The sequence below is a fragment of the Phaenicophaeus curvirostris genome, chromosome Z, assembly GCF_032191515.1.
Source record: "Phaenicophaeus curvirostris isolate KB17595 chromosome Z, BPBGC_Pcur_1.0, whole genome shotgun sequence".
NCBI lineage: Eukaryota > Metazoa > Chordata > Aves > Cuculiformes > Cuculidae > Phaenicophaeus > Phaenicophaeus curvirostris.
This window is the reverse complement of record NC_091431.1, coordinates 56,854,741-56,881,775: the sequence shown is the minus strand read 5'-3', so window position 1 is coordinate 56,881,775 and position 27,035 is coordinate 56,854,741. Positions and strand designations below refer to the sequence as shown.

At 41.1% G+C, this 27,035-nt stretch overlaps 2 protein-coding genes across 3 annotated transcripts in view; both read left to right on the top strand.

Annotated features, from left to right (window-relative positions):
• The window catches only part of MAP3K1 (mitogen-activated protein kinase kinase kinase 1), a 64,504-nt gene extending 50,968 nt beyond the window's left edge, over positions 1 to 13,536 (top strand). The window contains exons 14-20 of one of the 2 annotated variants that reach the window (XM_069879778.1): positions 99 to 1,374; positions 2,390 to 2,542; positions 3,896 to 4,058; positions 5,492 to 5,623; positions 6,578 to 6,720; positions 7,188 to 7,319; positions 10,891 to 13,536. In XM_069879778.1, the coding sequence (XP_069735879.1) occupies positions 99 to 1,374; positions 2,390 to 2,542; positions 3,896 to 4,058; positions 5,492 to 5,623; positions 6,578 to 6,720; positions 7,188 to 7,319; positions 10,891 to 11,040 (2,149 nt within the window). In that variant the 3' untranslated portion in view covers positions 11,041 to 13,536. The remainder of the gene's footprint in view (positions 1 to 98; positions 1,375 to 2,389; positions 2,543 to 3,895; positions 4,059 to 5,491; positions 5,624 to 6,577; positions 6,721 to 7,187; positions 7,320 to 10,890) is intronic. The other variant, XM_069879779.1, reaches the window with a different exon arrangement.
• A 3,162-nt stretch (positions 13,537 to 16,698) lies between these two features.
• SETD9 (SET domain containing 9) lies at positions 16,699 to 25,042 on the top strand. The gene is made up of 6 exons (XM_069879793.1): positions 16,699 to 16,794; positions 18,098 to 18,462; positions 20,114 to 20,237; positions 21,492 to 21,607; positions 22,771 to 22,876; positions 24,946 to 25,042. The coding sequence occupies exons 1-6, from the start codon at positions 16,709 to 16,711 to the stop codon at positions 25,031 to 25,033; spliced, it is 885 nt and encodes a 294-aa protein (XP_069735894.1). The 5' UTR covers positions 16,699 to 16,708; the 3' UTR covers positions 25,034 to 25,042.
• The last annotated feature ends 1,993 nt before the right edge of the window (positions 25,043 to 27,035 follow it).

Sequence of the window (27,035 nt, the reverse complement as noted above, 5' to 3'; positions counted from 1 at the left end):
TGCAGAACTGACAGCTAAATACGTTATCTTGAAATGGCTTTCTTGGAGGTAGTTAACTGAGCATATCAGTGTATAAAACACCTCTTTTCTTTTTTTAGGTATAAGAAACTTCTCTCCCTCTTAACTTTCACCTTGCAGTCAATTGACAATTCCCACTCAATGGTTGGTAAACTATCACGGAGAGTATTTTTGAGTGCAGCAAGAATGGTGGCGAGGGTTCCCCATGTTTTTGTAAAGCTTTTGGAAATGTTGAGTGTGACAAGCTCAACTCATTATGCAAGGATGCGTCGACGTCTGATGGCAATAGCGGATGAAATGGAAATTGCAGAAGCCATCCAGCTAGGCATGGAAGAAATGCATTCTGGAGAACATCAGCATGAAGATTTTTTGCAGCTGCCTGTACCAGATAACTCTCCAGAAGCTACAGAAAGTAATACTCCTAACAGTACTGTCCAGTTATCAGGGAAAAGTGGGAAAGGTTTGAGCGATAAAAAACTGAGTGCCAGTCCAGAGGACATTTCTGAGACGCTGGCTGGCCTTGCTGTGGGACTTCCTGTTTCATCAGTAACCACTGAACAACCAAAGCCAGCCATTCAAACAAAAGGCAAGCCCCACAGTCAGTGTTTGAACTCTTCTCCCTCATCCGGTCATTCTCAGTCACTATTCCCAACGCTTCTGTCTCCTTCAAGTCCATCTGTACCAGCAGGCACTGTAACAGATGTCTCTAAACTCAGACCTCAGGGATTCGTTCCCTGCAAAATCCCCTCACCTTCTCCTCAAACACAGCGGAAACTGTCTCTCCAGTTTCAGAGAAACTGTTCTGAAAATAAAGAACCAGAGAAGCTTTCTCCAGTCTTTACCCAAGCCAGGCCATTGCCATCCAGTCATATACACAGGCCAAAGCCATCACGACCCACCCCAAGTGATGTGAACAAGCAGGGAGAAACCTTAAAAAACAGTATGACACTTGACCTGAATGATGTTTCACAGTGTGATGGCAATATTAGTAGTAGCAGCGCAGCTATACCAAGTGAAGAGACAGTGTTCACACCAGTAGATGAAAAATGTCGGTTGGATGTTAATGCAGAGCTCAACTCCAGTATTGAGGACTTGCTTGAAGCCTCTATGCCAATGAGTGATGGCACAGTTACATTCAAGTCTGAAGTTGCAGTTCTTTCTCCTGAGCGGGCAGAAAATGATGATACTTACAAAGATGATGTGAATCATAATCAAAAATGCAAGGAAAAGATGGAAGCTGAAGAGGAGGAAGCTTTAGCTATTGCTATGGCAATGTCAGCATCTCAAGATGCCCTGCCAATAATTCCCCAACTGCAAGTTGAAAATGGTGAAGATATCATAATTATTCAGCAGGATGTAAGTATACACATGGAAATTTAACCTAAGTCTCAACTGAGGTTCCCTGAATTCATAAAGCAGAGCTGTTGTATTTCCAAAATTTTATATATAACACCCTCTCCTAGGAGTTGGAGAATAAACAATCTCCCAGTTGAGGGTGCTAACAGAATTCTTTAACTGTTATTAACAAGTTCAGAGAAGGTATTTAGAAGAGAAACATCATGTCATATACCTTATCTTTAAATGTCAAAGAAGGAAGTGTAAAAGTAGGGAAACAAGGAAATGAGAACAAGATTTTTAAACAGGAGAAGAACTGTAATGACTCTTAATGCTGATGTATTTTGAAGGCAATTGTACAAAACCAAGGTAGTGTCTGAAAGAGAAGGCAGAGATGGAAGAGCTCTCGTTGCTGGTACATCTTGAGAGAGAAGATGTGAGATACTTTAGAAGTCAGAAAAAATGTATTTGCAAATAGACAAAAGCGTAACAGATGAGAATATGGAGGGGAGTATTTTATTTGCGGAGTATAAAATGGAAGTAAAATAAAATGGAAGTAAAATAAAATGGAAGTAAAATAAAATGGAATAAAATGGAAGTAAAATAAAATGGAATAAAATGGAAGTAAAATAAAATGGAATAAAATGGAAGTAAAATAAAATGGAATAAAATGGAAGTAAAAAAAGTGGAAAACAACATGATTTTGGTTGTGTTTACTATAGGTTCTAACTAAACCCTTAACTACACATGAGATCAGGAACAGCAAAAAAGTCTCACTCATGTTTGTGTCCTTAAATCCTACCTTTCGTCTTCAGGTAGTGACACAGAGGAGGCTTTCTGTTCTTGCATTCTGTAGGAGTATGTAGATTATGGAATACACCAGTGTTCTTGTCTCAGCTAAAACATATGTAACGTACAGTACAAGGAACTGTCAGAGGAGAAGCATATAAGCTTGGGTATTTCTTAACCTTCCTGAATGTCAGCATTTTAGATACACATTAGTAAACATGGGATTAACTTGGAATATTATTTGCAGACACCAGAAACCCTGCCTGGACATACCAAAGCAAAACACCATTACAGAGAAGATGCAGAATGGCTTAAAGGTCAGCAGATTGGTCTTGGAGCTTTCTCTTCCTGTTACCAAGCTCAGGATGTAGGAACAGGGACGTTAATGGCTGTAAAACAGGTAAATACTTCAAATACTTGATTTTTTTTAATATATTGTGCTTGATTTTTCCGTATTTCTTTGGAATAGTAAATATAATGTTCTTTACTCTGACAGACTTCTTGTGTTCTTTGTTTATTCTGCTCCCTGTCATGTATTCTCATGTAATGCATAATAAAAAGTCTTCATGTGCATAGTATTAACATAAGATTTTCAGTGTTTTTCACTTCTCCTTAAAATGAAAAAAGCCACTTTTTTATATGCTTATTTATTTAAAATGCTTTTCTGCATTTTACAAGTTCATAGATCACTGACAGAATTCAGAATGGATCCCAGATCTCTTGGTTCTAGATTAGTGTCCTGTTTGCAAGGTAGCTAATAGAAGTAGTTTCCCCTTACTTGTCAGGATTGATTTTGCGGGTTGTTTTCCTAAAGCAGTTGTAGTGGAGGAAATAAAGTTTAATGCCTGTTTCCTGTGATGCCACAGCCAACTTTGAGGCAAGTACTTTTAATATTTAAAAATAGATACAGAAATGTGACTGAGAAAAGAGGCCCTAACGTACATGCTTCGCTCAAGATTTCTTGCAGGTTCTAGATTTCAGTAAATGTTTCACACGTAAGGTGACCTAGGTCTGAATTAATGATACCACCATCTAGGAAACCTTATTCCTAGCATTCTTCTATTAATTCATAAATGCACTTATACTAATGGAATTAAGCAATTTCAAAACACGTCATGGTTCAAAGAGTATTGGCTATTCCTTCCTCAAAACTCTCTTGCTTGTGAAAGAGTAAGACTGTCCATGCATTCCTTGAGGCTCCTTCTGGAGACATGATGGTTCTGATGCCAAGGGGAGATTTTCTGTGGTATGCCATGGTTTCAGATTTAGTATGGATTGGAGCTGGGGTCAGCTCCAGTTCCATTACAGAGCTTATGATCTCTCCGCTCCCCACCTGACATAGAATTTCTGGGATAAGAGGCTTAGTTATGAAACATTTAGTAGTGTTAAATGGGTAAATATCTTACAAATATCAGCACTGTCAATCGGGACTCATCTTTCTTCCTTTTCTTCAACAGCTGAAAAAAAATTGGTTTTTTTCCTAGTTTAAGTAGATGAGAGTGAAGAAGGAATTTTCTCTGCTCCATACTTGGAGAGAATTTTTGTTGTTATTTCCCTAGAAGATCACTCTTAATTTTCTATGACTGTCTCATATTGTTCTTACCTGAAGAGTCTTGAGATAAAAGAACACTTGGCATTTCTAGATGGTAAAAAAGGGATGGAAAATCACCCATTCTTGTTACTGTACTGAAGTGAGGATTACAAGACTAGTAATCATGTAAGATAATTCTGAATGACATACATTTCAAAACAGGTGACGTATGTCAGGAACACATCATCTGAGCAAGAAGAGGTAGTTGAAGCACTGAGAGAAGAAATAAGGATGATGAGCCATCTGAACCATCCTAACATTATTCGAATGTTGGGTGCCACGTGTGAGAAGAGCAACTATAACCTCTTTATTGAATGGATGGCAGGTAAATGACTGCTTTACAAAAAAAATGTAGATAGTGGTTGGGCCTTGAACTGTGTAGTTTCGTACTGCATTTTGCCTCACTTCAGTTTGCCAATTTGTATTTTTATTGCTTTTTCTTACCAGTATGAAGATCTACGTACAGAACAGTGTAAGTGGTTGTAGTGATAATCTTACCAGTGCAACCTATTTTGTATTCGTATTTTGTATTTGTATTCGGAAATTTCCATACCTAATCTGTCATATAGTTTAAAGCATTTGAAAACCTTGAAACAATATTTCACTTATTTCCTCAATTTCTGAATCTAAATGAGGAGTTAGAAACTTTGAGACAGGCATTTTATTTGGAAATAGATCAGACTGTTGCATTTAACTTTGCTAGGAAGTGTGAAATACCTGTTGCTTGGTTTTGTTCCAAGGATTTTCATAGAAGTTGTATAAGATGACATGCTAAAGCTGTTAAGAACTGAAGTAAATTGCTAAATAATGAGGTAGTAAGCAGGATGCTTTGGGAAAAATATGTTCAAATCTTAAAGATACCAAATAGTAATTTAGTAACAAATGGTGAAATCTTTTCATTGTTGTATAGAGGTAGGGAGAAGAAAGCCTATCCTTTTTTCAAAAAGGAGCTTTAGTAATTTTATGAATGGGATTATATGCTGCTGCTTGGTGCAGTTACCAAGACTAGATTTGGTGTCTTACACATCATTATTTCTCATAAAAGAAGCATTGCACCTTGACTTACATTCTTTGGTGGGAACCATATAGCAATACCAGAGTCCTAACAAGTGAAGCCCAAGTATGTGTTGTTGTAAGCAGTAGTGCAGAAAATATTTTTGCAAAGCTATGGGTAATGAGGTGTCAGGAATTGTATTTACCTCATCCAGGTCCAAGTTATATTAATACTTTAAGAGGCATAATTTTGAAAATCTAAAATCTTGAGGATCTCTATTCCAGTTTTGGGAAACAGAGGAAGAAACTGCTTTTCCTTGCTTGTCTACTTGCTTCTTTAGATTTATACTTGGATGGTAACAAAAGAATTCTTAGAAGCAATGGTTACTGGCAGCTGTGTATATCTAGTGTCCCAAAGAAAGCTACTGTTCTGCCGTTTAAACACTAATGACAAATTGTGGGTAACTATTTGTAGGGGTTTTTTATCAGCAATAGTACTTCATACACTAAAGTTTTTGTACATTCTTGTAAGGAAGTATAACGTACTGGAAAGCATGAGGACTTCTCTTCAGTGTATACAGTTCTAAGTAGAAAGTAACAAAGTATTACTTTTTGCCTTTGAAACTTTTTAATGATGTTTTTTTTTTTGGAGGGGAGGGGTCTAGTTATAAATTAGGAATACCAATTTCCAATTTTAGGAGGCAATGCTACATTCTGCTAATGTAAAATGTAAGTGTTGGTAAAATGTATTTTTTTGTCTCCCAGGGGGTTCAGTTGCTCATTTGTTAAGTAAATATGGAGCCTTCAAAGAATCTGTTATTATTAATTACACAGAACAACTGTTACGTGGCCTTTCTTACCTCCATGAGAATCAGATAATCCATAGAGATGTTAAAGGTGAGAATTACTTAGAAAGCCTTTTAAAAAACGAGTGTTCACAAAGCATCTATTTCTGCTTGAGATCTTTTGCTTCTCTCAGATATCATCTCAAGAGTGATATTTCTATTGGGTTTGTCTGATCATTCTTAAGAACCTTTAATTACTGAAAGTAATCGGTGTGTTCATTGCATTCTTGGGGATATTTGCTACCTCTGCCAACAGATTAGAAAATATAGTTTTCTCAGTTTGTTCAAATAAAATATCAAGTTCCCATATAGTTTTAAAGAACACTAGTTAAATGTTTACACTGAAATGATGGTAAAATCTATGAACAAGCCAAGATAAAGAGGTCAAATTTCTAATGTATAGGAATATCCTTCATCCTAACTGAAGATAAATACAGTTGTACTGTGTTTGAGCAACATGGGAATAACAATATTACAAAACTTTTCCCTTTAATGTCACTACAGCTGTCCCTGAACTGGAGATATATCCAGATAAGTAGCAACACAGTGGTGGCAAATGTTTGTCTCTTAATTTCTTTCCTAAAAACAGGAAAACTCCCAGTTGCTATAATTCTCTTCAAGATTACTCCAAGTTGATTAAGGATGAAATAACTTTAAATTTCACAGGGAGCCTGCAGACAGTGAAAACCCTTCAGAGTTTTAGGTCACCATTTTCTTTCGTTATTCTGTCTCCAGGCATTGTTCCAGAATCCTGTGTTTGCCCTGTTTTGAAACTTTGAGTGCTTCTTTAAATCTCTCGGACAGCCTCAAGCTGTGTGCAGTAGCATTCAGGCATAACAGAAAAATGATATTATTAGACTTTTTACTTGATTTTTAGATTTCTTTGATATTGCAGGTGGGGAATGGCAACCTATTTGTAGTTTTGAAATGGAAGGAAGAGTGTCTGTTTGTCCTTTTGCCTTTAACAGAAAGCCAACTAGTAGTATTTTTATTATGCTGTTGACAGGTGCCAATTTGCTAATTGACAGCACAGGTCATAGATTAAGAATTGCTGATTTTGGAGCTGCAGCCAGGTTGGCATCAAAAGGAACTGGTGCTGGGGAGTTTCAGGGACAGTTGTTGGGAACTATTGCATTTATGGCACCGGAGGTAAGAAACCAGTTTTGGAAGTTACTTCATAAAGTTTGTTCAAACTCTGGGCTAAATCATATAGTCAAGTAACAGAAAATTTCTGTAAATGCTTCAAATATGTTTTAAATGCACTTTTTCTTCTAAAGAACAGGAATGATGGTGATAGTGACATTTCTTTACTCACAAAGTTGGTGTAAATAGTTTGTTACAATGTTTATCTATCATAAGTACTGTTACTGAAGCCCAGATGACCCATTGGTTAAGAGCTAACTATTGCAAATCACTTTACCTTGCCTCTTAGTCAGGCCTGTTATTTACCAGCTCTCTACAGATGTATAAGTCTTGTGACATATACATTACTGATCATTCTGTCAACCTGAAATGTTAATCAGAATGCCTTTAGTTTGGGTTTTTTTTTGCATCTAAATTATTAAGAGTTATGAGACCTTGAAGTGGATAATCTGAGCTTTGGTTTCTCTGTTCAGGTTCTGAGAGGTCAGCAATATGGTAGGAGCTGTGATGTGTGGAGCGTTGGCTGTGTTGTTATAGAAATGGCTTGTGCTAAACCTCCTTGGAATGCAGAGAAACACTCCAATCATCTTGCTCTGATATTTAAGGTGAGGTATTTTGTTGTTACCAGTCTGCTATGAGAGACTCTGACAAATTTCATATGCAGCAATGTGAATTTTAGAAAAGCTTACAAGTAGTAGGGGCTGTTGCAATAGCTCTTCTTTATATTGGAGCTGTTTGTACAAAATCAATACTGTTACCAAAATAATCATGCTTGCTGGTTCAAAACACAAAAGGCTGCCAACACAGTAATAGGCAGAAAAAAACTGTTTTAAGATACAAGTACTTAGTGTAACAGGTTAAAAAAATAGAATAGACTTGATCTTGACTCTAGGCAGAAGATTGTGTCTTGAATTCTTCCCTACAGTCCTGCAAAATGCCGAGAGAAGTTTTTCTACCATAAAACAATTGTGTGTATTTGTATTTCATAGTGGGAATGTCCTTTGGTAAAAATCCAGTGTTCCATGTTCAGATTTTGCTGAGATATATTTGGCATTATGCAGTGCTGTAGATGAACATTGCCCCTCCCTTTTCTAGGTAATCCATTTTGTCATTCATGATTCTTACTAAAACCAAGTGTGTACGTTTAATTCTAAAAGTCTAGTTGAACTGTAGGCAAGAATGGAGAAAATACTTGGCAGGTGAAGAAAGTGGTTATTAGTGTCTTCCCTAGTATGAGTGAAGAAAGTGTTTCCACAAAGCACAACTAGCACTTCAGTATTCAAATGTGTTCTAGTTAAGTACAGATGTCTTGTGGTGAGTTATGTAATTGTCTTGGTTCTCTGTCCATGTGAATCTGGTGATGCCACTCTAGTTTTCTCAGTCCTCTTACTTAATCTTGTTTAAGGAGCATCTGAATGAGAAGGATGGCCTTTGGAGTGGTAGCAGAAATAAAGACAATGCAGGAAAGCACACCCAGCATAGCATATCATGATGTAACATTACGTACCTTAATTTATCTACATGTTGGCTTTTGCCGGTTACTAGTGATGGCAACTAATAGACTAAAGTATGTCTGTACATGTGAAAGAAGAGCATTTCATAGAATCATAGAATATCCAGGCTGGAAGAGACCCACCGGATCATCGAGTCCAACCATTCCTATCAAACACTAGACCATGTCCCTTAGCACCTCGTCCACCCGTGCCTTAAACACCTCCAGGGAAGGTGACTCAACCACCTCCCTGGGCAGCCTGTTCCAGTGCCCAATGACCCTTTCTGTGAAGAATTTTTTCCTAATGTCCAGCCTAAATCTTGAAATCATCGAAGTTTATAAATACATACATATACTGTTCATTATACTTTAAATGAGGCAAGGACAAATACTATGCGTACTAGGGAGACATTAATTTATGCTACTTATAACAACATCATACTCATTCAAATTCAAGTATTACTCTTACCTTTAAAGAGATAGTAAGTGCAACTTGACAAAAAAAACCCCAACTATCTGCTTTTAACACCAAACAGCACTTTAAAGTACCTAAGTATGACAGATTTAGGCCAGTGAAGCAACCCATGAGGCTGAGCACCTTTGACACTGTGGCCACCATCGAGTGGAGGCCCAGAGCTGCCTCTTGTGCGCTGCCAACGAAGGTGTGATACTGAAAATGCTGGCAAATAAACTCTCTGAGACTTGTCTGGAGGTTTAGAAAGCAAGTACCCTTTAATGAGGCCTGGCCAACATGAAGGAGTGATCTCCATCAATCATGTGCAGTGAAACAAAACTGCTTACAGCAAATATTTCCCATGCATATGTATAAATTTTCCCAGCAGTCTTGTGCATATTCTCTTACTTTCCAATCACTAAACCATGTCCCTCGGCACCTCATACACCCGTCTCTTAAACATCTCCAGCGAAGGTGACTCAACCACCTCCCTGGGCAGCCTCTGCCAGTGCCCAATGACCCTTCCCATGAAAAAATTTTTTTCTGGTGTCCAGCCTGAACATCCTCTGGCGGAGCTTGAGGCCATTCCTTCTTGTCCTGTCCCCTGTCACTTGGGAGAAGAGGCCAGCTCCCTCCTCTCCACAACCTCCTTTCAGGTAGTTGTAGAGAGCAATGAGGTCTCCCCTCAGCCTCCTGTTCTCCAGGCTAAACAACCCCAGCTCTCTCAGCCGCTCCTCATAAGGCCTGTTCTCCAGCCCCTTCACCAGTTTTGTTGCTCTTCTCTGGACTCGCTCCAGAGCCTCAACATCCTTCTTGTGGCGAGGGGCCCAGAACCGAACACAGGATTCCCGCAGGAACCTCCCCGGCTGCCTGGCCGTGCCCAGCCGGAGGGATCCCAGGCCCCAGCCCCCGCCAGGTCCCCCGGCCGCCCCCCCGCCCACCTGCGCTTGCGGGGGAGGTTCAGGGCCACCCAGGGCACGAAGCGGTGCTTGTAGGAGCCCCAGCGCCGCCTCAGAGCCCCCAGCATGGCCGCCGCCAGGCCCCGCCCCCCCACTCGCTCCGACCAATCAGCGCTCAGCGCGGCGGGCGGGCCGCGCGCCCATTGGCCGGCGATGAGGGGCGGGAGGAGCCCCCCCGGCCCCGTTCCGGCCGTAGAGGGCTGGTGGACGCGCTGTGCTCGTGGTGAGGGAGTTCCTTCTAAAGTCTGGTTTAAATCTGCCCCTCTCCAGTTTAGAGCCAGTCACCCTAGTCCTGTCACTACAAGCCTTTGTAAACAGTCCCTTCCCAGCTTTCTTGTAGCCACTTCAGGTGCTGGAAGGTCGCTGTAAAGTCTCCTCAGAGCCTTCTCCAGGCTGAACAACCCCAACTCTCTCAGCCTGTACTCGTAGGGACGGTGCTCCAGCCCTCTGATCATCTTAGCCCTCCTCTGGACCCATTCCAACAGCTCCATATCCTTCTTATGTCGAGGATTCCAGAATTGGCCACAATACTCCAGATGAGGTTCCAGTGCCCAATGACCCTTCCCGTGAAAAAATTTTTTCTGGTGTCCAGCCTGAACATCCCCTGGCGGAGCTTGAGGCCATTCCCTCTTGTCCTGTCCCCCGTCACTTGGGAGAAGAGGCCAGCTCCCTCCTCTCCACAACCTCCTTTCAGGAAGTTGTAGAGAGCAATCAGGTGTCCCTTCAGCCTCCTCTTCTCCAGGCTAAACAACCCCAGCTCTCTCAGCCGTTCCTCGTAAGGCCTGTTCTCCAGCCCCTTCACCAGCTTTGTTGCTCTTCTCTGGACTCGCTCCAGAGCCTCAGCATCCTTCTTGTGGTGAGGGGCCCAGAACTGAACACAGGATTCAAGGAGCGGTCTCACCAGTGGCAAGTACAGAGGGAGAATAACCTCCCTGGACCTGCTGGTCACGCCGTTTTCTTACAGCCTGCTCGCAGATAGTCGCAGTATCTTGCTCTACGAAGAAAACAGAGAAAACTGCACAGAGGGAGAAAGACTGTGAAAAGCAGTTATTTGTTATTGGGATAGAGGCATAAGGGCAACTTAAGACCTGTTTTATAAAATGGAAGCAGCAATATAATATTCATACTGCAGTAGGAAATACATTAAGTGGAGAAAAGCTCATAAACTTAACTTGTCAGCTGAAAATTATCAGTGTGTGGAATGTTTTCAGGGTAGAAGAGGGTGGCTTAAGAATCACGGGCTTCTAAAAATTTATTTTCCTTCTGTTCAGATTGCTAGTGCAACCACTGCTCCATCAATCCCTACACATCTGTCTCCTGGCTTGAAAGATGTGACTCTTCGATGTTTAGAACTTCAGCCTCAGGACAGACCCCCATCAAGGGAGCTGCTGAAACACCCAGTCTTCCGTACCACATGGTAGCCTCTTAAGTGTAAGGCTGATATACTGAAGAAGATGCTACTGAATATACAATAACTGTCTTGCAGTGTAATTAAGCACAGCAAATTCTTATTCTTCTGGCCATAATGATAGATACATCAAGGACTTAAGGCCAGTGGAGGACCCTACCTAAGTATGTGATTGACAAATCGAGATCTTTACCCAAGCTCAATATGCAACATTTCATAACTTGTGCAGAGATTTGTAAACTGTGCCTTTTCAAACATCTGGCTCTATGCGAACACAAAAGTGTTTTTTGTTAAATCTGCATGATTATTTAGCAGATAAGTGATTTTTATTTTATTTGGAGCACTTTTTCAGCAATATTAGCAGCTGGGGGGCTCAGGATATGTTTTAATATAGTAATCACTGTTCTATTTCATATCATGTAGATGTAAGCAAAGGGTTCCGCAATTAGTTTTCAGCACTGGGTAAAAGAAAGTCATGTATCTGTCCCTTTGTATAATGAAACGTTCTCCGAGTAACAAACCTGAACAGTGATGGATACTTTGAAAAAGCATTTGCCTTCCTTTAAGAGCAGGCACTTGTGGCTCACTGTGCATTTACTGCTGGCCATGTAATTTCTTTTGAAATTAAAGTTTGTTTTCATTGTATTTTTAACTTTGAGGAAAAGGGGATCTTTTTAAATAGTCTTTAGAAAAAGTTAGAAATTGTGTCGTGGAAAATACTGCTGACACAAGAGTTGTTTTAAAACCAGGTTTGCTGTAAATCTGAAATAAAATCAAATGCCACTGTCAACAAGGCAGTGTTGAAGGCTCTAATAGTGTAGTTTATCTATAAAAACAGAACAAGATTGTTCTGCTTAAAATGACTTAGTCTGAATCATGCTAAATGTTGTTGAGCCTTCTTTTCATATAGCAGTTTCTTCTGCTATCATGTAGAGAAGTTTTATGTCAAAGGCTCCAAACACAGCTCCCATTAAACTTTACAGGAGACTTTGTCCTGTATTTTAGTGGGAGTAGGTGCCATCTATGAGCAAATCTCATTCTTTGTGTAACAAAACTGAGGTTACATTCTCTACTGATAACAAGTTTTATCTGCTGTTTTCCTTCTGCCGTACATCATCTATTTACTGTAACCATTAGTGATAATTAAATTTGAAGATGTTAAAAATATTACCATAAAAAAGGTATTTATTTTAATATGAAATAAACTTGGACTTGAAAAGCAAAACTTCCTTTTTTTTTTTTAGCAGATGTGCTTTTTTTAAAACAAGGTTTTAAAATTATTTTAAAGGCAGGGGTTTAGATTCTGATGCATGTAATTCTGAAGGAAAATGGCAGCTTTTCTTTTGCTTTTTTAAGAATGGGGATATTTTTTAAATCAAATATTGATTGTGCTTAATCTATTTGGAATAGAAAATACCGTTCATGTTTTAACTCTTCAGAAGCCAGTTGGATTGTTGGACTGAAATAGAATTGGTTATTTTCAAAGACTCAGGAGAAACTAAATAAGCTAAAGTACATTAAAAATGTACAATATGAATTGGAAGTAAAACATCTTAAAGACAAGTTTACAGGAATTATAGTGCTCATGCTAGTTAAAAAAAGCAGTGTCACTAGTTGTGAATGTGTTTCTTTTGGAAATTTTACATTCCTTTGTTTTGGAAGATTGGCAGATTTTGAAGAGTTAAAAAGATTATACCGAAATGTGAAGTTTGGTAGCTCTAACTGTTTTGTACTTGACTCTTTTTTGACCACTTTAGAATTTCTCATTCTAATAAGATTGTTTCCATGTCTTTCTTATGTGCAAGCTTTAAAGGGTGCACTCTTGCCAATTCCTGTACTGGAAGATCAGTTGTCAGATTAATACTATTTCTGGCAGAAATCTAAACTGTATAAACTGATGAACCTCAGCTAATCAGTATTACTCTGTAGATCACCATGCCTACCACATTTCAAACTCAAACTGCCTCTAGGTGTCCAAATGCATTTGTTTGAGTTTGTTTGCATTTCCCTCAGCTTGCTGGTAATTGTGGTGTTTTTAAAATGCAGATGTGATGTAATATTCTTATTTTCTTTGGATCAAAGCTGGACTGAAAATTGTATTGTGTAATTATTTTTTTGTGTTCTTAATGTTATTTGGTACTTAAGTTGTAAATAACTTCTACTGCTGTTTATTCCAGTTTCTACTACCTCAGGTGTCCTATAGAGTTTCTTCTACCAAAGTTCACTTTCACAATGAAATTATTTGCTTTGTGACTGATTCCTAAGATTTCCAGGGCTTAAGGGCTAACTTCTATTTAGCACCTTACTGTGCAAGCAAATTTTACAGAAATCTCTGGGTTAAGAAATTTGGCTTCATTGTATCCTTTGTTATTTTAAATATATCAAGATATTTTAATTAAAGTTTTTACCCCATTGAACCAATTTTATATAGTATAATTTGTACCTATTTTGGTGGTTTTGTCTTTATAGTAAATAAAAGGTTTTGAAAAACCCCTGTCCTTTGCTTATTGTGATGCAAATATGTCCAAAATACTTCTAGTACACTTCACTGTTAGTACACAATTTCATATATAACACTCAATATGTCAAGAGGTAGTTTCTAACATTAAATGACAGGCATAAATGACTATGGGCTGACACATGTGTATCTTAGCTTATCAATTAAGAAAGCTTAGATGCAGCAGCAAACATTTAAATTGGTAATAAAGAGAAGAAATTCCCTTAACAGTACTGTCTATGGATGTCACTTGCTTTTGCCCTTAGATTAAAATTTTGGATTCTGCAAATATAGTATTAATAGCCAAGTCAGGTGAGTTGATTGGTTAGGCAGGTTCTGGAGCCATAGAGGTGCAGTTTGGAAGTTAATCTACTATTTTGTTTTCAGTGAAATTATTCTGTTGCTTGTGATTAAAGCAGCAAACATAGGCCTTCCTTGTTTGGGCACACTGAACATGTACTACAAAGCTAGGGCTCGTTTCAGTCAATTGTCTTTCTCCTGATCTTTTGATTTTTTTTTAATTTTTGCCTACCTCCCAAGATGTTATTTCTCTTATTAACTTTTCTCTTGTGGCTTAGTTTTCCATGCTGAGCTGAATCACAAATGTGACAGTCTTTCTTTTAAGAGTTGTAATATGCGTATATTATGACAAACAAGCCTGTTTTCTCGTGGCAGACAGCTGCTGGAATCCAGAATTTTAAGTTGTTGAGACCTTTCGTCATTACCAAGAAAGCCCAGAAGATGGCAGGAAAGCGTTTCGAGCCAGCCAAGGGCTGAGGCTTTCTCTGAGGAACTCTGCCACTTCCTTTTGTCTCCCTCAATTATTTCAGTTCGCAATATATCTTCACTCCATTCCTGTTCTCTGAGAAGATGTTGAAAGCCAACTATAGGTTTAAAGTGAATATGGAGTAAATCAAAAGGCGGTTTGTAAATATTGCAAGGTTCAGACATGGGAAGTTAATTCTACTGGTTTCATTGCTTGGATGGGGCTGGCTGACAAAATCCCAAGCTGCTTCTTGGCTAAAGGTTCAGGTCCAGACATAGAAGCATAAGCCTGACAATGGTTTGAGGTATTGATTTCTCTGCTCATCCCAAGCCTAATTCTTAAACACTAGCTCTGTAGGATTTTTTTTTTAAATAGTTCCCTAAGAAAGTAAAGTATCTGCTCTTGGGATTGGTCTCATTTTCCTGTTAACTTTTAACTGAAACAACAGATAAGGAGCAGCATCCAAAGATACAAGTTTTATCAAAGTAGTTACCCAAGCGGAGCAGGGAAGAAGATGGCCAAGAAAATAACTTGACCTTGTTCTCGCTAACTCTTAATAAAGATTTGTAAAGAATTATTTGGGGGCCTTTGTTAATGCTTGAAGACCAGTTGTTGAGCAATTGGGGGTTTTTTTGCTAGATATATTGTTTGTACGGGCAGTTGATGGTAGAATGTGGCATCAAAAGAACCACCCCACACGGAAAATACTCGCCCTATGTAATCATAAAATCATAGAATGGTTTGAATTGGGATCTTAAATATTACCCAGCTCCAACCCCCCATGACATGGGCAGGGACACCTCGCACTAGATAAGGCTGCTCAAGGCCCCATCCAACCTGGCCTTGAACACCTCCAGGGATGGGGCAGCCACAGCTTCCCTGGGCAACCTGTGCCAGTGCCTCACCACCGTCATCATGAATAACTTCTTCCTAGTATCTAATATAAATCTTTTCCCTTCCAATTTAAAGCCATTCCCCCTCATCCTATCGCTGCATGCCCTTGTACCAAGTCCCTCCCCAGCTTTATTGTAGGCACACTCCAGGTACTGGAAAGCTGCTGTAAGGTCTGCCCAGAGCCTTTTCTTCTCCAGGCTGAAGAACTGCAATTCTCTCAGCCTGTCCTCATAGCAGCAGTGCCCCAGACGTCTGATCATCTGCAGGGAGGTCAGGTCCAAATGCTCTATCTAGATAATTTTTAAGTCTAATTTTCATTTTCTATTCTAAAACAAGCAGAAGCCAGCATGGCTTCGCCAGGGGCAAGTCCTGTATGACCAGCCTAGTGGATTTCTATGATGGGGTAACCACATCAGTGGACATGGGAAAACCAACGGATGTTATAGATCTGGACTTCTGTAAAGCCTTTGACACAGTCCCTACAACATTCTTCTCTCTGAATTGGAAAGATATGGATTTGATGGATGGACAGTACCATGGATAAGAAACTGGTTGTATTCAGAGAGTAGTGGTCAATGGCTCAAAGTCCAGATGGATATCGTGACAAGTGGTGTCCCTCAGGGGTCTGTACTGGGACCAATGCTGTTTAATATCTTCATCAATAATATAGACAGCAAGATTGAGGGCACCCTCAGCAAGTTTGCAGATGACGCCAAGCTGAGTGGTGTAGTTGCCACACTGGAAAGATGGGATGTCATCCAGAGAGACCTGGACAAACTGGAGAAGTGCATCTGTGAGAACCTCATGAGGTTCAACAGGGCCAAGTGCAAGGTCCTGCACCTGGGTGAGGCAGTTCGTGATTTCAGTACAGGATGTGATTGGAGCAGCCCTGAAGAGAAGGACTTGGGGTGCTGGACGATGAGAAGCTCGACATGAGCCGGCAGGGTGCGCTCACAGCCCAGAAGGCCAACCGTGTCCTGGGCTGCATCAAAAGCAGCGCGGCCAGCAGGGCGAGGGAGGTGATTTTGCCCCTCTTCCTCTCTTGTGAGTCCTCATCTGGAGTATTGTGGCCAATTCTGGAATCCTCGACATAAGAAGGATATGGAGCTGTTGGAATGGGTCCAGAGGAGGGCTAAGATGATCAGAGGGCTGGAGCACCGTCCCTACGAGTACAGGCTGAGAGAGTTGGGGTTGTTCAGCCTGGAGAAGGCTCTGAGGAGACTTTATAGCGACCTTCCAGTACCTGAAGTGGCTACAAGAAAGCTGGGAAGGGACTGTTTACAAAGGCTTGTAGTGACAGGACTAGGGTGACTGGCTCTAAACTGGAGAGGGGCAGATTTAAACCAGACTTTAGAAGGAACTCCCTCACCACGAGCACAGCGCGTCCACCAGCCCTCTACGGCCGGAACGGGGCCGGGGGGGCTCCTCCCGCCCCTCATCGCCGGCCAATGGGCGCGCGGCCCGCCCGCCGCGCTGAGCGCTGATTGGTCGGAGCGAGTGGGGGGGCGGGGCCTGGCGGCGGCCATGCTGGGGGCTCTGAGGCGGCGCTGGGGCTCCTACAAGCACCGCTTCGTGCCCTGGGTGGCCCTGAACCTCCCCCGCAAGCGCAGGTGGGCGGGGGGGCGGCCGGGGGACCTGGCGGGGGCTGGGGCCTGGGATCCCTCCGGCTGGGCACGGCCAGGCAGCCGGGGAGGTTCCTGCGGGAATCCTGTGTTCGGTTCTGGGCCCCTCGCCACAAGAAGGATGTTGAGGCTCTGGAGCGAGTCCAGAGAAGAGCAACAAAACTGGTGAAGGGGCTGGAGAACAGGCCTTATGAGGAGCGGCTGAGAGAGCTGGGGTTGTTTAGCCTGGAGAAGAGGAGGCTGAGGGGAGACCTCATTGCTCTCTACAACTACCTGAAAGGAGGTTGTGGAGAGGAGGGAGCTGGCCTCTTCTCCCAAGTGACAGGGGACAGGACAAGAGGGAATGGCCTCAAGCTCCACCAGGGGATGTTCAGGCTGGGCACCAGAAAAAAATTTTTTCATGGGAAGGGTCATTGGGCACTGGCAGAGGCTGCCCAGGGAGGTGGTTGAGTCACCTTCGCTGGAGATGTTTAAGAGACGGGTGTATGAGGTGCCGAGGGACATGGTTTAGTGATTGGAAAGTAAGAGAATATGCACAAGACTGCTGGGAGAATTTATACATATGCATGGGAAATATTTGCTGTAAGCAGTTTTGTTTCACTGCACATGACTGATGGAGATCACTCCTTCATGTTGGCCAGGCCTCATTAAAGGGTACTTGCTTTCTAAACCTCCAGACAAGTCTCAGAGAGTTTATTTGCCAGCATTTTCAGTATCACACCTTCGTTGGCAGCGCACAAGAGGCAGCTCTGGGCCTCCACTCGATGGTGGCCACAGTGTCAAAGGTGCTCAGCCTCATGGGTTGCTTCACTGGCCTAAATCTGTCATACTTAGGTACTTTAAAGTGCTGTTTGGTGTTAAAAGCAGATAGTTGGGGTTTTTTTTGTCAAGTTGCACTTACTATCTCTTTAAAGGTAAGAGTAATACTTGAATTTGAATGAGTATGATGTTGTTATAAGTAGCATAAATTAATGTCTCCCTAGTACGCATAGTATTTGTCCTTGCCTCATTTAAAGTATAATGAACGGTATATATATGTATTTATAAACTTCGATGATTACGTGTTTGATTTTTGTTATGTTCGTCACTGAGAGCCTATGGGGTTTAACCTGCTTGCCTCACTGTAAATAAATTAGATGATTTTTTTTAGTAAAACAGGTGTGAAGAAGTATTCTTTAGAGTTTGGGTTTGTTTGAAACAATAATGCATATTACTTGCTGCTGTAAAGTGGCTCTTCTGTATTTTATTTAGAAAAAAATGTAATCATAAAGCCTAACGTTTTTCTTTACAGGACCCTCCGGTATGTTCCTGAAAGCTCCCAAGACAAAATTATCTCTGATGAAGACGTCTTTGAAACACTACTGAAAGTGTTTAAAGCTCTGTTCATAAATGACTTCAACAGACAGACACATATTTTGGCCTTACTTCCAGAAATCAAGTGTAAATATCTGGAATTACTGACTGTTGAGCAGAAACAATCCGAAGTAAATTCATGTAACCGTCAGACTCAACATGTGTTTAGTCCAGAGGAAGTTCTCTTTAATACACTTGGGTTTGCTATTAGTCGAGACCGAAGTTCCCTGGAGTCTGCTGGAACTGGAGTCTTCGTTACCAAAGGTTTTGTACCAAAAGGGACGGTTGTGTCTATGTACCCTGGTAATGGAATCTTCTTTTTTCTGATTAAGTTAGATGTGAATTTTAACTATCTAATGATGGCATGCCAAAGTTTACACTAATTTATATTTTACAGATCTTATTTCTGTCATTCCTTAAGAAAATCACAAGTTATGATGAGTGAGAATGTTTCTGTATGAACTGACTACATTTTTTTTAGAAATAAGAAAATCCATACTGAGGAGGAAATTCTTTATAAAAACACCTTTCAATACTCCAAGTCTGTCTTTTCAGCTGTTAGAAAAGTTGTTTCAGATTCTTGAAACACAGATACATGGGAGCAATTTCAGTTTGATGAACAATACAGTTTAATTGCTTGGTGTGCTTGTTTTGCATAAAGATCCTAAAAATAGAGATCTCCACACAGATCAGTAGGCAAGGCTTTTCAAGGCACTAAAATACGAATTGGAGAATGAAAATAAAAACCACATATTTGGTGGAACTCTCTTCCATAAAGCATGTTTGGGAAATGAGCCTTCTCTGTTCCTCCTTATTTCTTGGATCTGTATTTACTTACGTTCCTTGGAAAGATTATGTCAGTATGGCTGACAGCTCTGCTGAAATGCTTTCTATTTGTTTGTGTTTCATCTGTCAACAGCATCACCCCCTGCATGCAGTCTCCTGCCCATGCCAGCATTGGGCAGCAGCGTATGGTTTGCCATGCCAGCTGCCATTACAGTTGAGTGGCAAATTGACTCATTGTCAAGTGACAATCACACAGAATGAGCCTTTAACTTCGTATCTCACTTCAGATTTCAAGCACATGCTAAGTGTGAGTTTGTCGAGTGTCTCCTCTAGCAGCCCATCTAGCAAAAGGAGTGGATGAGCTGTTGAAATTAGTTCCTTTTTCAGGGGTGTGAAGGAACCTGCAGCAGGGTTGCTGACTGGGGAAGGGACCCTGTGAAGAGGGCAAGTCAGTGCTCTCCTGTCTGTTGTTTGGCAGTGAGTGCAGCCTGTCAGTGGGGGCTTTGCCCAGCACCTTGTGAAGTTGCAGTGCAGGGTGGAGATGCTGTGGGTGTGAGGGATGCAGGACCACAATGTCATGAAGTTTCATGCCAGTCTGCTGTCACTTTTCTGTGCTTGGAATCCAGGGAGGTTAAATCATGTCCACGGATTTAGGAAACTGTCTGCTGAAATTATTTGTCAGTTCTTGGTTTGGCACTTTGCTGTACCAACCAAAAGCTCTGACCAGGGTGGTGGAAGGAGGTATTTCAGGTTCTTTGCTGTCTGTGTGTATGCTTTTCAGTGTCCCAACACAGTAGTGCTGAGTATCTTCAGCTGTGCTTTCTTGAACAAGCATCACTTGACATTTTCCTCTCTGAAGCAGGCCGGTTAGCTGTCATGCTTTATCTACCTCTCACATGGATACTGCACACAGGCCTTCTCTTTAATGGTTTCTTTCAGTGGCTTCCTTCTATGGAAGATCTTCAACTCACATAGATTTTTTTGCTGTACCACAAAGTTGTGTCTAAAGTGTGTAGATTTGCAAGTGTTAATACCATTAACTGAAAGAGTTCCCTCCTACCCACTCTATCTCCTTTGAGTTTTTGTGTGGAGGGGACTGGATGGTACTGTAAGCCCCTGCTAACAGTTAACTGATTTTCTTCTGAAATATTCATCTATCTTGCAACAGGTACTGTCTACAGAAAGCATGAGCCCATCTTTTTCCAGTCCCTTGGCAATCCCTTTATTTTTAGGTGCATAGATGGTGTCCTTATTGATGGGAATGATAAAGGACTATCAAGATCAGTGTACAGGTAAGTAGTCAAAAGAAACAGATGATTGTCACTCAGCTGATTTTAAATGGTGATACTAATAGTCTCAGTTCTCTGTTGTTGTACCCTAAATTCAGTTATATTATATCATCCACCTATGTGTATCTCATAATGGAAGCAACTGAAGGGTAAGAGCTCCTGGATGTGATCATTATGTACTTGTATCCTCCTTTTTAACACCAGTTGCAGTTGGGATGCATTTTGATATACAGAGACTCTTTCCTGTAAAGAAAATAGTTTTAATATGAGCAGGATGTAGCATAACATTTTTGAAACACTTCTGAGCTGCTTTTCAAATCCAGTTAGTGGATGAAAAAAGAAGAACCTCCATATGGATTTCCTAATACCAAAAGGGGTAGCCTGGTATCTCCAGCTGTGGTCTACAGATGAGCAGCACTTAAGAAGGGAGCAGTAACCATACTCCTCCTCTTCCTCGTTGTTATCATTATTGTCATCATCATAGTTGTTGATTTATTGTTACTATCTTGAATGGGACCCATAAGGATCATGAAGTCCAACTCCGTGCTTCTCACAGGACTACCTAGAAAATAAAGCCTATGACTAAGAACATTGTCTAAACTCTCCTTGAACTCTGACCAGTGCCAGGTCACTCTGGCTTGGTGCCAGGACCACTTCCCTGGGAGCCTGTTCTAGTGGCCACCTGTCCTCTCAGTGAAGGACCTTTTCCTAATGTCCAGTCTGAACTGCCCATGATGCAGCTAGCCTAGACTGTTTTAGCTTACCTTAAATTTATTATTTGTAGGAATTTGTGTTTAAATATGACATGAAAAGAAAATCAAATTAATAACAAGCAGAATTATCTAAAATAATACCAAATCTGCATATTAATATCTAGTAATATCAGATCTTAATTCTAGGTATGATTTTGAAGGTGATATTGTAATTAGCTTTCGCATCTGTAGAGGTGAACAGCATGTGTTGATACTTCTGTAATGTCAACATTTGATGTTGATTTCTGGAATTGTGGGTGATAGGTTTGTGTGGGTTCTTCTGCTGGAGTCCGAAAGACACCACACAACAGTGGAAGCTTTGCATGTATTTTTTAAAGTACCATCCAGGTACCCCACCACTCCACCCCAGTGTTGTCCTGTTTCCCAGCTGCATTGGACAGCTGTAACTTTACCAAGCAACTGTGGCTCTTTCTACAGATAGACATACAGATAACCTGTTAAGTGGAGGAGCAGTGATTCATGATAATGCTGTCTGTCTTTTCAGGTCTTGCAGCAGGAGAGATCAACTTGGACCATTTCAGATGAGCGATGAGAGCTGGCTCACAGCTGCCCTGCAAAACCCACTGGCGATCGGACAGTATGTCAACAACTGCTCACATGGTAGGTTACCAGGTAAATTTTCCAGGTTTGAGTTTGTATTTACGAATATAAATTATTTTGGAGGTGACACAGAAATCGGATACTGATCCTGGGGCACAACAGTGCTGTGTAAAACAAGATTAGCATTTAGGGGAATGAAGAGTTTCTGAGGCTTTTTGTGACAGCTGAATGCTAGAGTCCTTCAGTGAAGCAACATTTCAAATACTCACATGCTTTTCTCACTGGCTTCTGCAGATCCCCCAGTCTCTTCTGGTTATGTAAGACGAAAGGCACACATCCCAAAATGTGAGATTGTGGGAAAGGATACCTAGCAAGGACCGCTTGGACGAGGCAGTCCACAGTGTGGCAGATCAAGTTTCCCATTGTGGTTCCAGCACTCTTCATGAGAAAACCACACACACAGTGACACCTGCAGTAAGAGTCTATCACTCCTCAGTTTGGACTACAGCAATTCTTTTAGACTTCCTCACATTTAGACTTCCTTACATTTATGCACAAAATCTATGAAGCTGTTGGTGTGGTATAGCTGTTGGACATGAAAAGACATGTTTCTGTCTTAAACAGGTTGAGGGAGCAGTTAACTCGTGGGAATGGTTGTGAGATGTGTGAAGTTCAATTACTACCATACCTAGCCTCTAAGTGACTTTCAGAGGCCGCGTTACTCTAAAGAAACCCTACCTCCAGGTAGAATCCAGAAAGGTTGCTGGAGCGCCAAACCAGGAATTGACTGGCATGGAGACAAAGGTCTGTGCCATGAAAGTGTTTCTTCCAGATCGATTGTCTGCGTAAGCAAAATTCCCTTCTACCTGCTGAATGGGTGGTGATTTTTTCCATGGCTGTATTTCTGTGATAATTATTGCCACTAGGAAGATTTTTTCCTAGATTTCTGTAAAATCAAATGTTTTATATGAAAAGCATTCATCAATGCTGTCAGCTACCCTTGGTACTAAGTGAGTTGTGCCCCTTCATAAACATGTGGCTAATCAGATCATCCTGTTTAATGCAATAAGGATGAATTAAAGCACCTTTAGTGAGTTGTGTAAATTCAAAGCAGCTCCCAACAAAGGCATGCTTTTCATGCTGTACATTTGATAATTTTACACATGTCTCAGCCCTATTTTCTTCTCAATATCATAGAGACATTTTTCCTTTCTTATTTCTAGAAAAAGCAGCCAACGTGTGTTATCAAGAGTTTGATGTGCCGGGATATTTTCCAGTAGAACTGAAACAGTATCTTCCAAACATCATCTACAGCCATGACATAGAGAGGTTAGCAGTGAATCAAAGAGCTGATAGTCTTGCATGATAGAAAGCATGTTGCATGTGTGAAAATAAAGGTGGCTGAAGAACAATACTATTCCGTATGAAGATGAGTTACACAGCAGTGTGCACCTGTGTGAAAGAGCTCTTGGAACAGACTAATTTTAAGTCACTTACAAGACTTATTTCTTGTTCCTTTTTCCACAACTTTGCAAATGAAATCAGCATAGCTCTGAAGATACGGTTTTATGAGCAGTGGTTACATTAGTGTGATTCTTCTGAGTCCCATAAAGCACTAGTTATATTTTGCTTGTATTAAAATGCTGAGGTTTTTCAGTGTGTATTTCAACTGTAGTTAGGAACCCTTAACCAATCAAAGCCCTTCTAAGGTAGCTGAAATTTAGGCTTCTTGCTCTCCTGTTCTCCCTGTCTTCTGCTTATGTGTGGAATAGCGGATGAATTTGCAGGGAGAAATCTAAAATTAATTTCTGTTGAGACAAATTAAATGTTAAAGGCATGTGATTTTTAGTTATCCAACATAGTTACAACATCCTCATTATGACCTGAAAATCCACTTCTTTTAAAAAATAAAAGGTTTAGAAACCATTCTCAGATTTTTGTTTGGAAATGTGGGAAAAGTGACAACTAGATGAATACAGTGAGTAACATTATGAACAGCAAGGATAATCAGTGTGTCTGGAAGTGAGTGTCCTATACTGGGACGTCGTCAAGAATACCTTTCAAGCTGTGAGAAGGTAAGTTGTAATGTTGGTCCTGACTTTAGCACACCAAAGAAATTGGGCTTCTGGTCCAAGTTACTACCGTCAGGAACCAAATAGTCCTCTTCATTTAGAGGATGTATAGGGATTTTAGAGCAGATCATCTAGATTTTTAATATAATTCTGGAGCTGTTCTAAAACTCTGAAATTTGACTAGATGAAGTGATGGTGCGTACTGGAAAACTTGCTTTTCTGATTAAATTCAGACTTTGTTGAGGCAAGGTTAAAGTTGCACTTGTAATCTGTAAATAAATTAAGTGCTAATAAATAAATTAAGTGCTAATGAAAGAAGAGGTAAGACAACTTTCAGGAAGCCTGGATGCTGTACTTAAAGTGTGAATGCAGAGTGAGCAGAGCTAAGCTATGGGACCATTTCAGGAAGGGAGGAATTTTGCTCTCTTCCTTGGAATCTGTTCAAGAAAAAACGGTCTTTCAGACATCAGTTCTCCCAGGGTACAGCCACTTGACAAGATTCCATCTGCTTTTAGCTGCTTGTTTTGATATTGGTATTTACAGTGCTAACAACACAGGTAAGGTGGTTGCTAAAACTTTTTCTGTAAAGTAGAAGAGTTCTTGGTGCTGGTTTATCCTGTTGTTTGATTTGTTTCAAAACGGCCTCACAGTAAATTTCTTAGTTGAGGGGTTTGTTTGAGTTGATGCACTTTCACGTTCATCAGCATCAGAAGAATGCGCTTGCCTTCCTAAAGCAGGCACTTCCGCTGTAGGGCGTAGTCATTTACTTAAAAGGAAGTTCAGAGGGTGGGTTCTTAAATCCCTCCGTCAGAACACTGGCTGCCAGCCACTGATTTCATTTTGGGGTTTATAGGGAATTCACCTATAGTACATTCCATGGAGTCCCTGATGCAGTTCAGTGATGTCTTTCTTGGTCTTGTTTGGCTGAGAGTGTGTTTAGTCAACTAGCACCTGTGGGTAGGCATGTCTAGAGGAATGATTTCTGTTCCGTCCGCTTTTCTCTAACTTCTCATCTTGTCTGTATGAGTGTCTTTGTCTGTCTCAACCAGTGCTTTTCGTTTCTGAATAATTGTGTGAATGGAAATGTTATTTGCATACCCATATAGGCTGTGCTTTTTGTGGTAATTATATTGGTTTTGCTTGCACTTGCTGTCTGTATTTCAGTGTGATTTTTCCAGGCTCCCTGGCCTGCATTATATTACTCCAAAAAGTAATCTAGACAGAGCCATTGTTTTAGCTCCTTGCTGTGAAAAATTAAAAAAAAAAATAATAAAAGGAAAATATAATTGTTCACTTCCACATGTTTTGCTTTTCCTTTTTTCACAGCCACCTGAGGTGTGTAGTGCTTGTCGCTCTCAGAGACATCAAGCAAGGAGAAGAACTTTTTTCTAATTACTACACTGTTGTGAATTGAAATGTCATTAAAATACTCACTGTGTTATACATCAAGCATCCTGAGCGTTTTTACATAACGGAGGGCTGTAGTTTTACCACTTAGAATGCAAGCTGCAGGCTCCTGTTTCCCTGAAAATACTCCATCTTTGATGCAGAGGTAAAGGTTTAACTGTTACATTATTAGGGTCTCACTTGTCTGCTGTGGTTGATATTGCTTGTTGGTGTTCAGCTGTCCACAGTTCATAAAGTAAAAACCTCAGTTCTGAACGTGTCACTTAATCTTGAGATTTGCACAGTTGTCTGTAACTATGGCTCAGTTTCTTTATTTTGTTATTTCACTTCTTATGCTTAGAATGGTCACATTTTGTATGAATAGCTTCCCACTTGTGAACTGTTCCTCGGATAATCCTCATAGTTCACCGTGATTACTGGTTCTCATTCTGGTTTTCTTGGAGTTGATCCCTTTGGCATCTTCTTCCTTTTAGAAAGTATTCCACTGTTGCCAGTTGTCCATATATTTTATTAAGCCTTTTGGAACAGTGCTGATACCCACTTCAGATGTGCCTGCATGGTCCACTGTCATCGAGAGGCCAACTTCAGCCCTTGCTTTAGCTGTGCCTGTCTTGGGGTAGGAGGAATGGTGGTATGTGTCTTGGAGCCTTGTTCAATCCTAGTTTCAGTGGTTCAGGGAAAATTTCCTGACATGTGTCGACTTTCATAGCTTTTATTCCTAAAGAGGGAGAACTGCATGTTAGAGTGTAGTTGGGGGAAATTATGCCAACAAAGTGTGCTGTGTGTTTTTTCTAATGAGTTACTGGCATAAACAGAGCCAGCCATTCCCACATTAATTCTCGCTGCTGTCTGCAAACTGCCTTCAGAAAGTAAACAAGAGACAGCTTGTCAGTCTTTGGGTTTGGCTAAACAGCTTGGGAAAGAAAAATCATCCCAGTATTTACTGCAACAAGTCCAAGCAAGCGTCCCAATGAATTTATGGTTGGCATAAGCTCATGAGAACAAAGGAGCCAGGAAATGGTGTCCTCTAATAAATTTGGCAGTGGTTGGGGCAGCCAGGGTGCCCTGCTTAGCTGCAGAAGCATCTAGTCTCCTTCTCAGAATGCAAGACTTCTCGGTGTCTGTGTTACTTGGTCTCCATCCAAGCCTGAACCTTGTCTTTCACGTTCATCTGGAAGTCCTCCTTAGCTAGAGACAGCAGCGTTTTCAGGAAGATTTAAATAGCAGAGCTGTGAGATAGTGGGATGTGGCTCAGCATGGACTGTACAAGTCTTATGAAGGTGCTAAGGACACCTTCTAGTGGCAGTCTTCGTGTCTTCACTGGACAGATCAGAGCAGGTGGTGATCTCCAGTCTGCTGAAGAGGATGCTCACCCTCCATCATTCTGAGGATCTCTTCTCTCCTGAGCTGGTTCTTCTCCCCAGCTCTCTCTGGGAGGAGGTTTTTGGGCATCTCTTCATCCCTAGAGAAGAAGCTGGTTGTCAGGGCTTAGCTCAGCAAATCAGGGTTTATGGTAGGTGGGGAATACTGGTGTCAGCATGCCCAGAGAAGTCTGGTGCTGCTTGTGTTTTCCGGACTGAGATGCTGTTGTGTGAGGGTAAAGACTAGCCTAGCTGCCTTGTTACACACTTGTTAATACTTTTTAAGTAACAGCATTTGAAAGTATCTCATGTCTCTGGAACTTCATTTATTGAGAATGGTTTGCTTTCCTGCACTTGCTGCCTCTTGGATGTCAATGTTGCAGTGGAGGCCTGCAGCCTGTCGCGCACCCGGTGTGTGGGGCTGGCTTCTCCTTCCTGAAATGCTGGAAGATGCCAGTGTGCGTCACAGACTGCTCATATGCAAGGGAAGTGTGGGCTGGCCTGAAGCTGGCAGTAGCAGTTGGTTTCAGTCTGCCAGTGGCTCTAGAAAGCCAAAAAGCAGCAGGAGGAGGAGGGGGGAGTACAGCCAGGTGCTACCTAAGTGTGGGGACTGATCAGGAGAAAGGAAAATGGAAGAGTAGAAATACT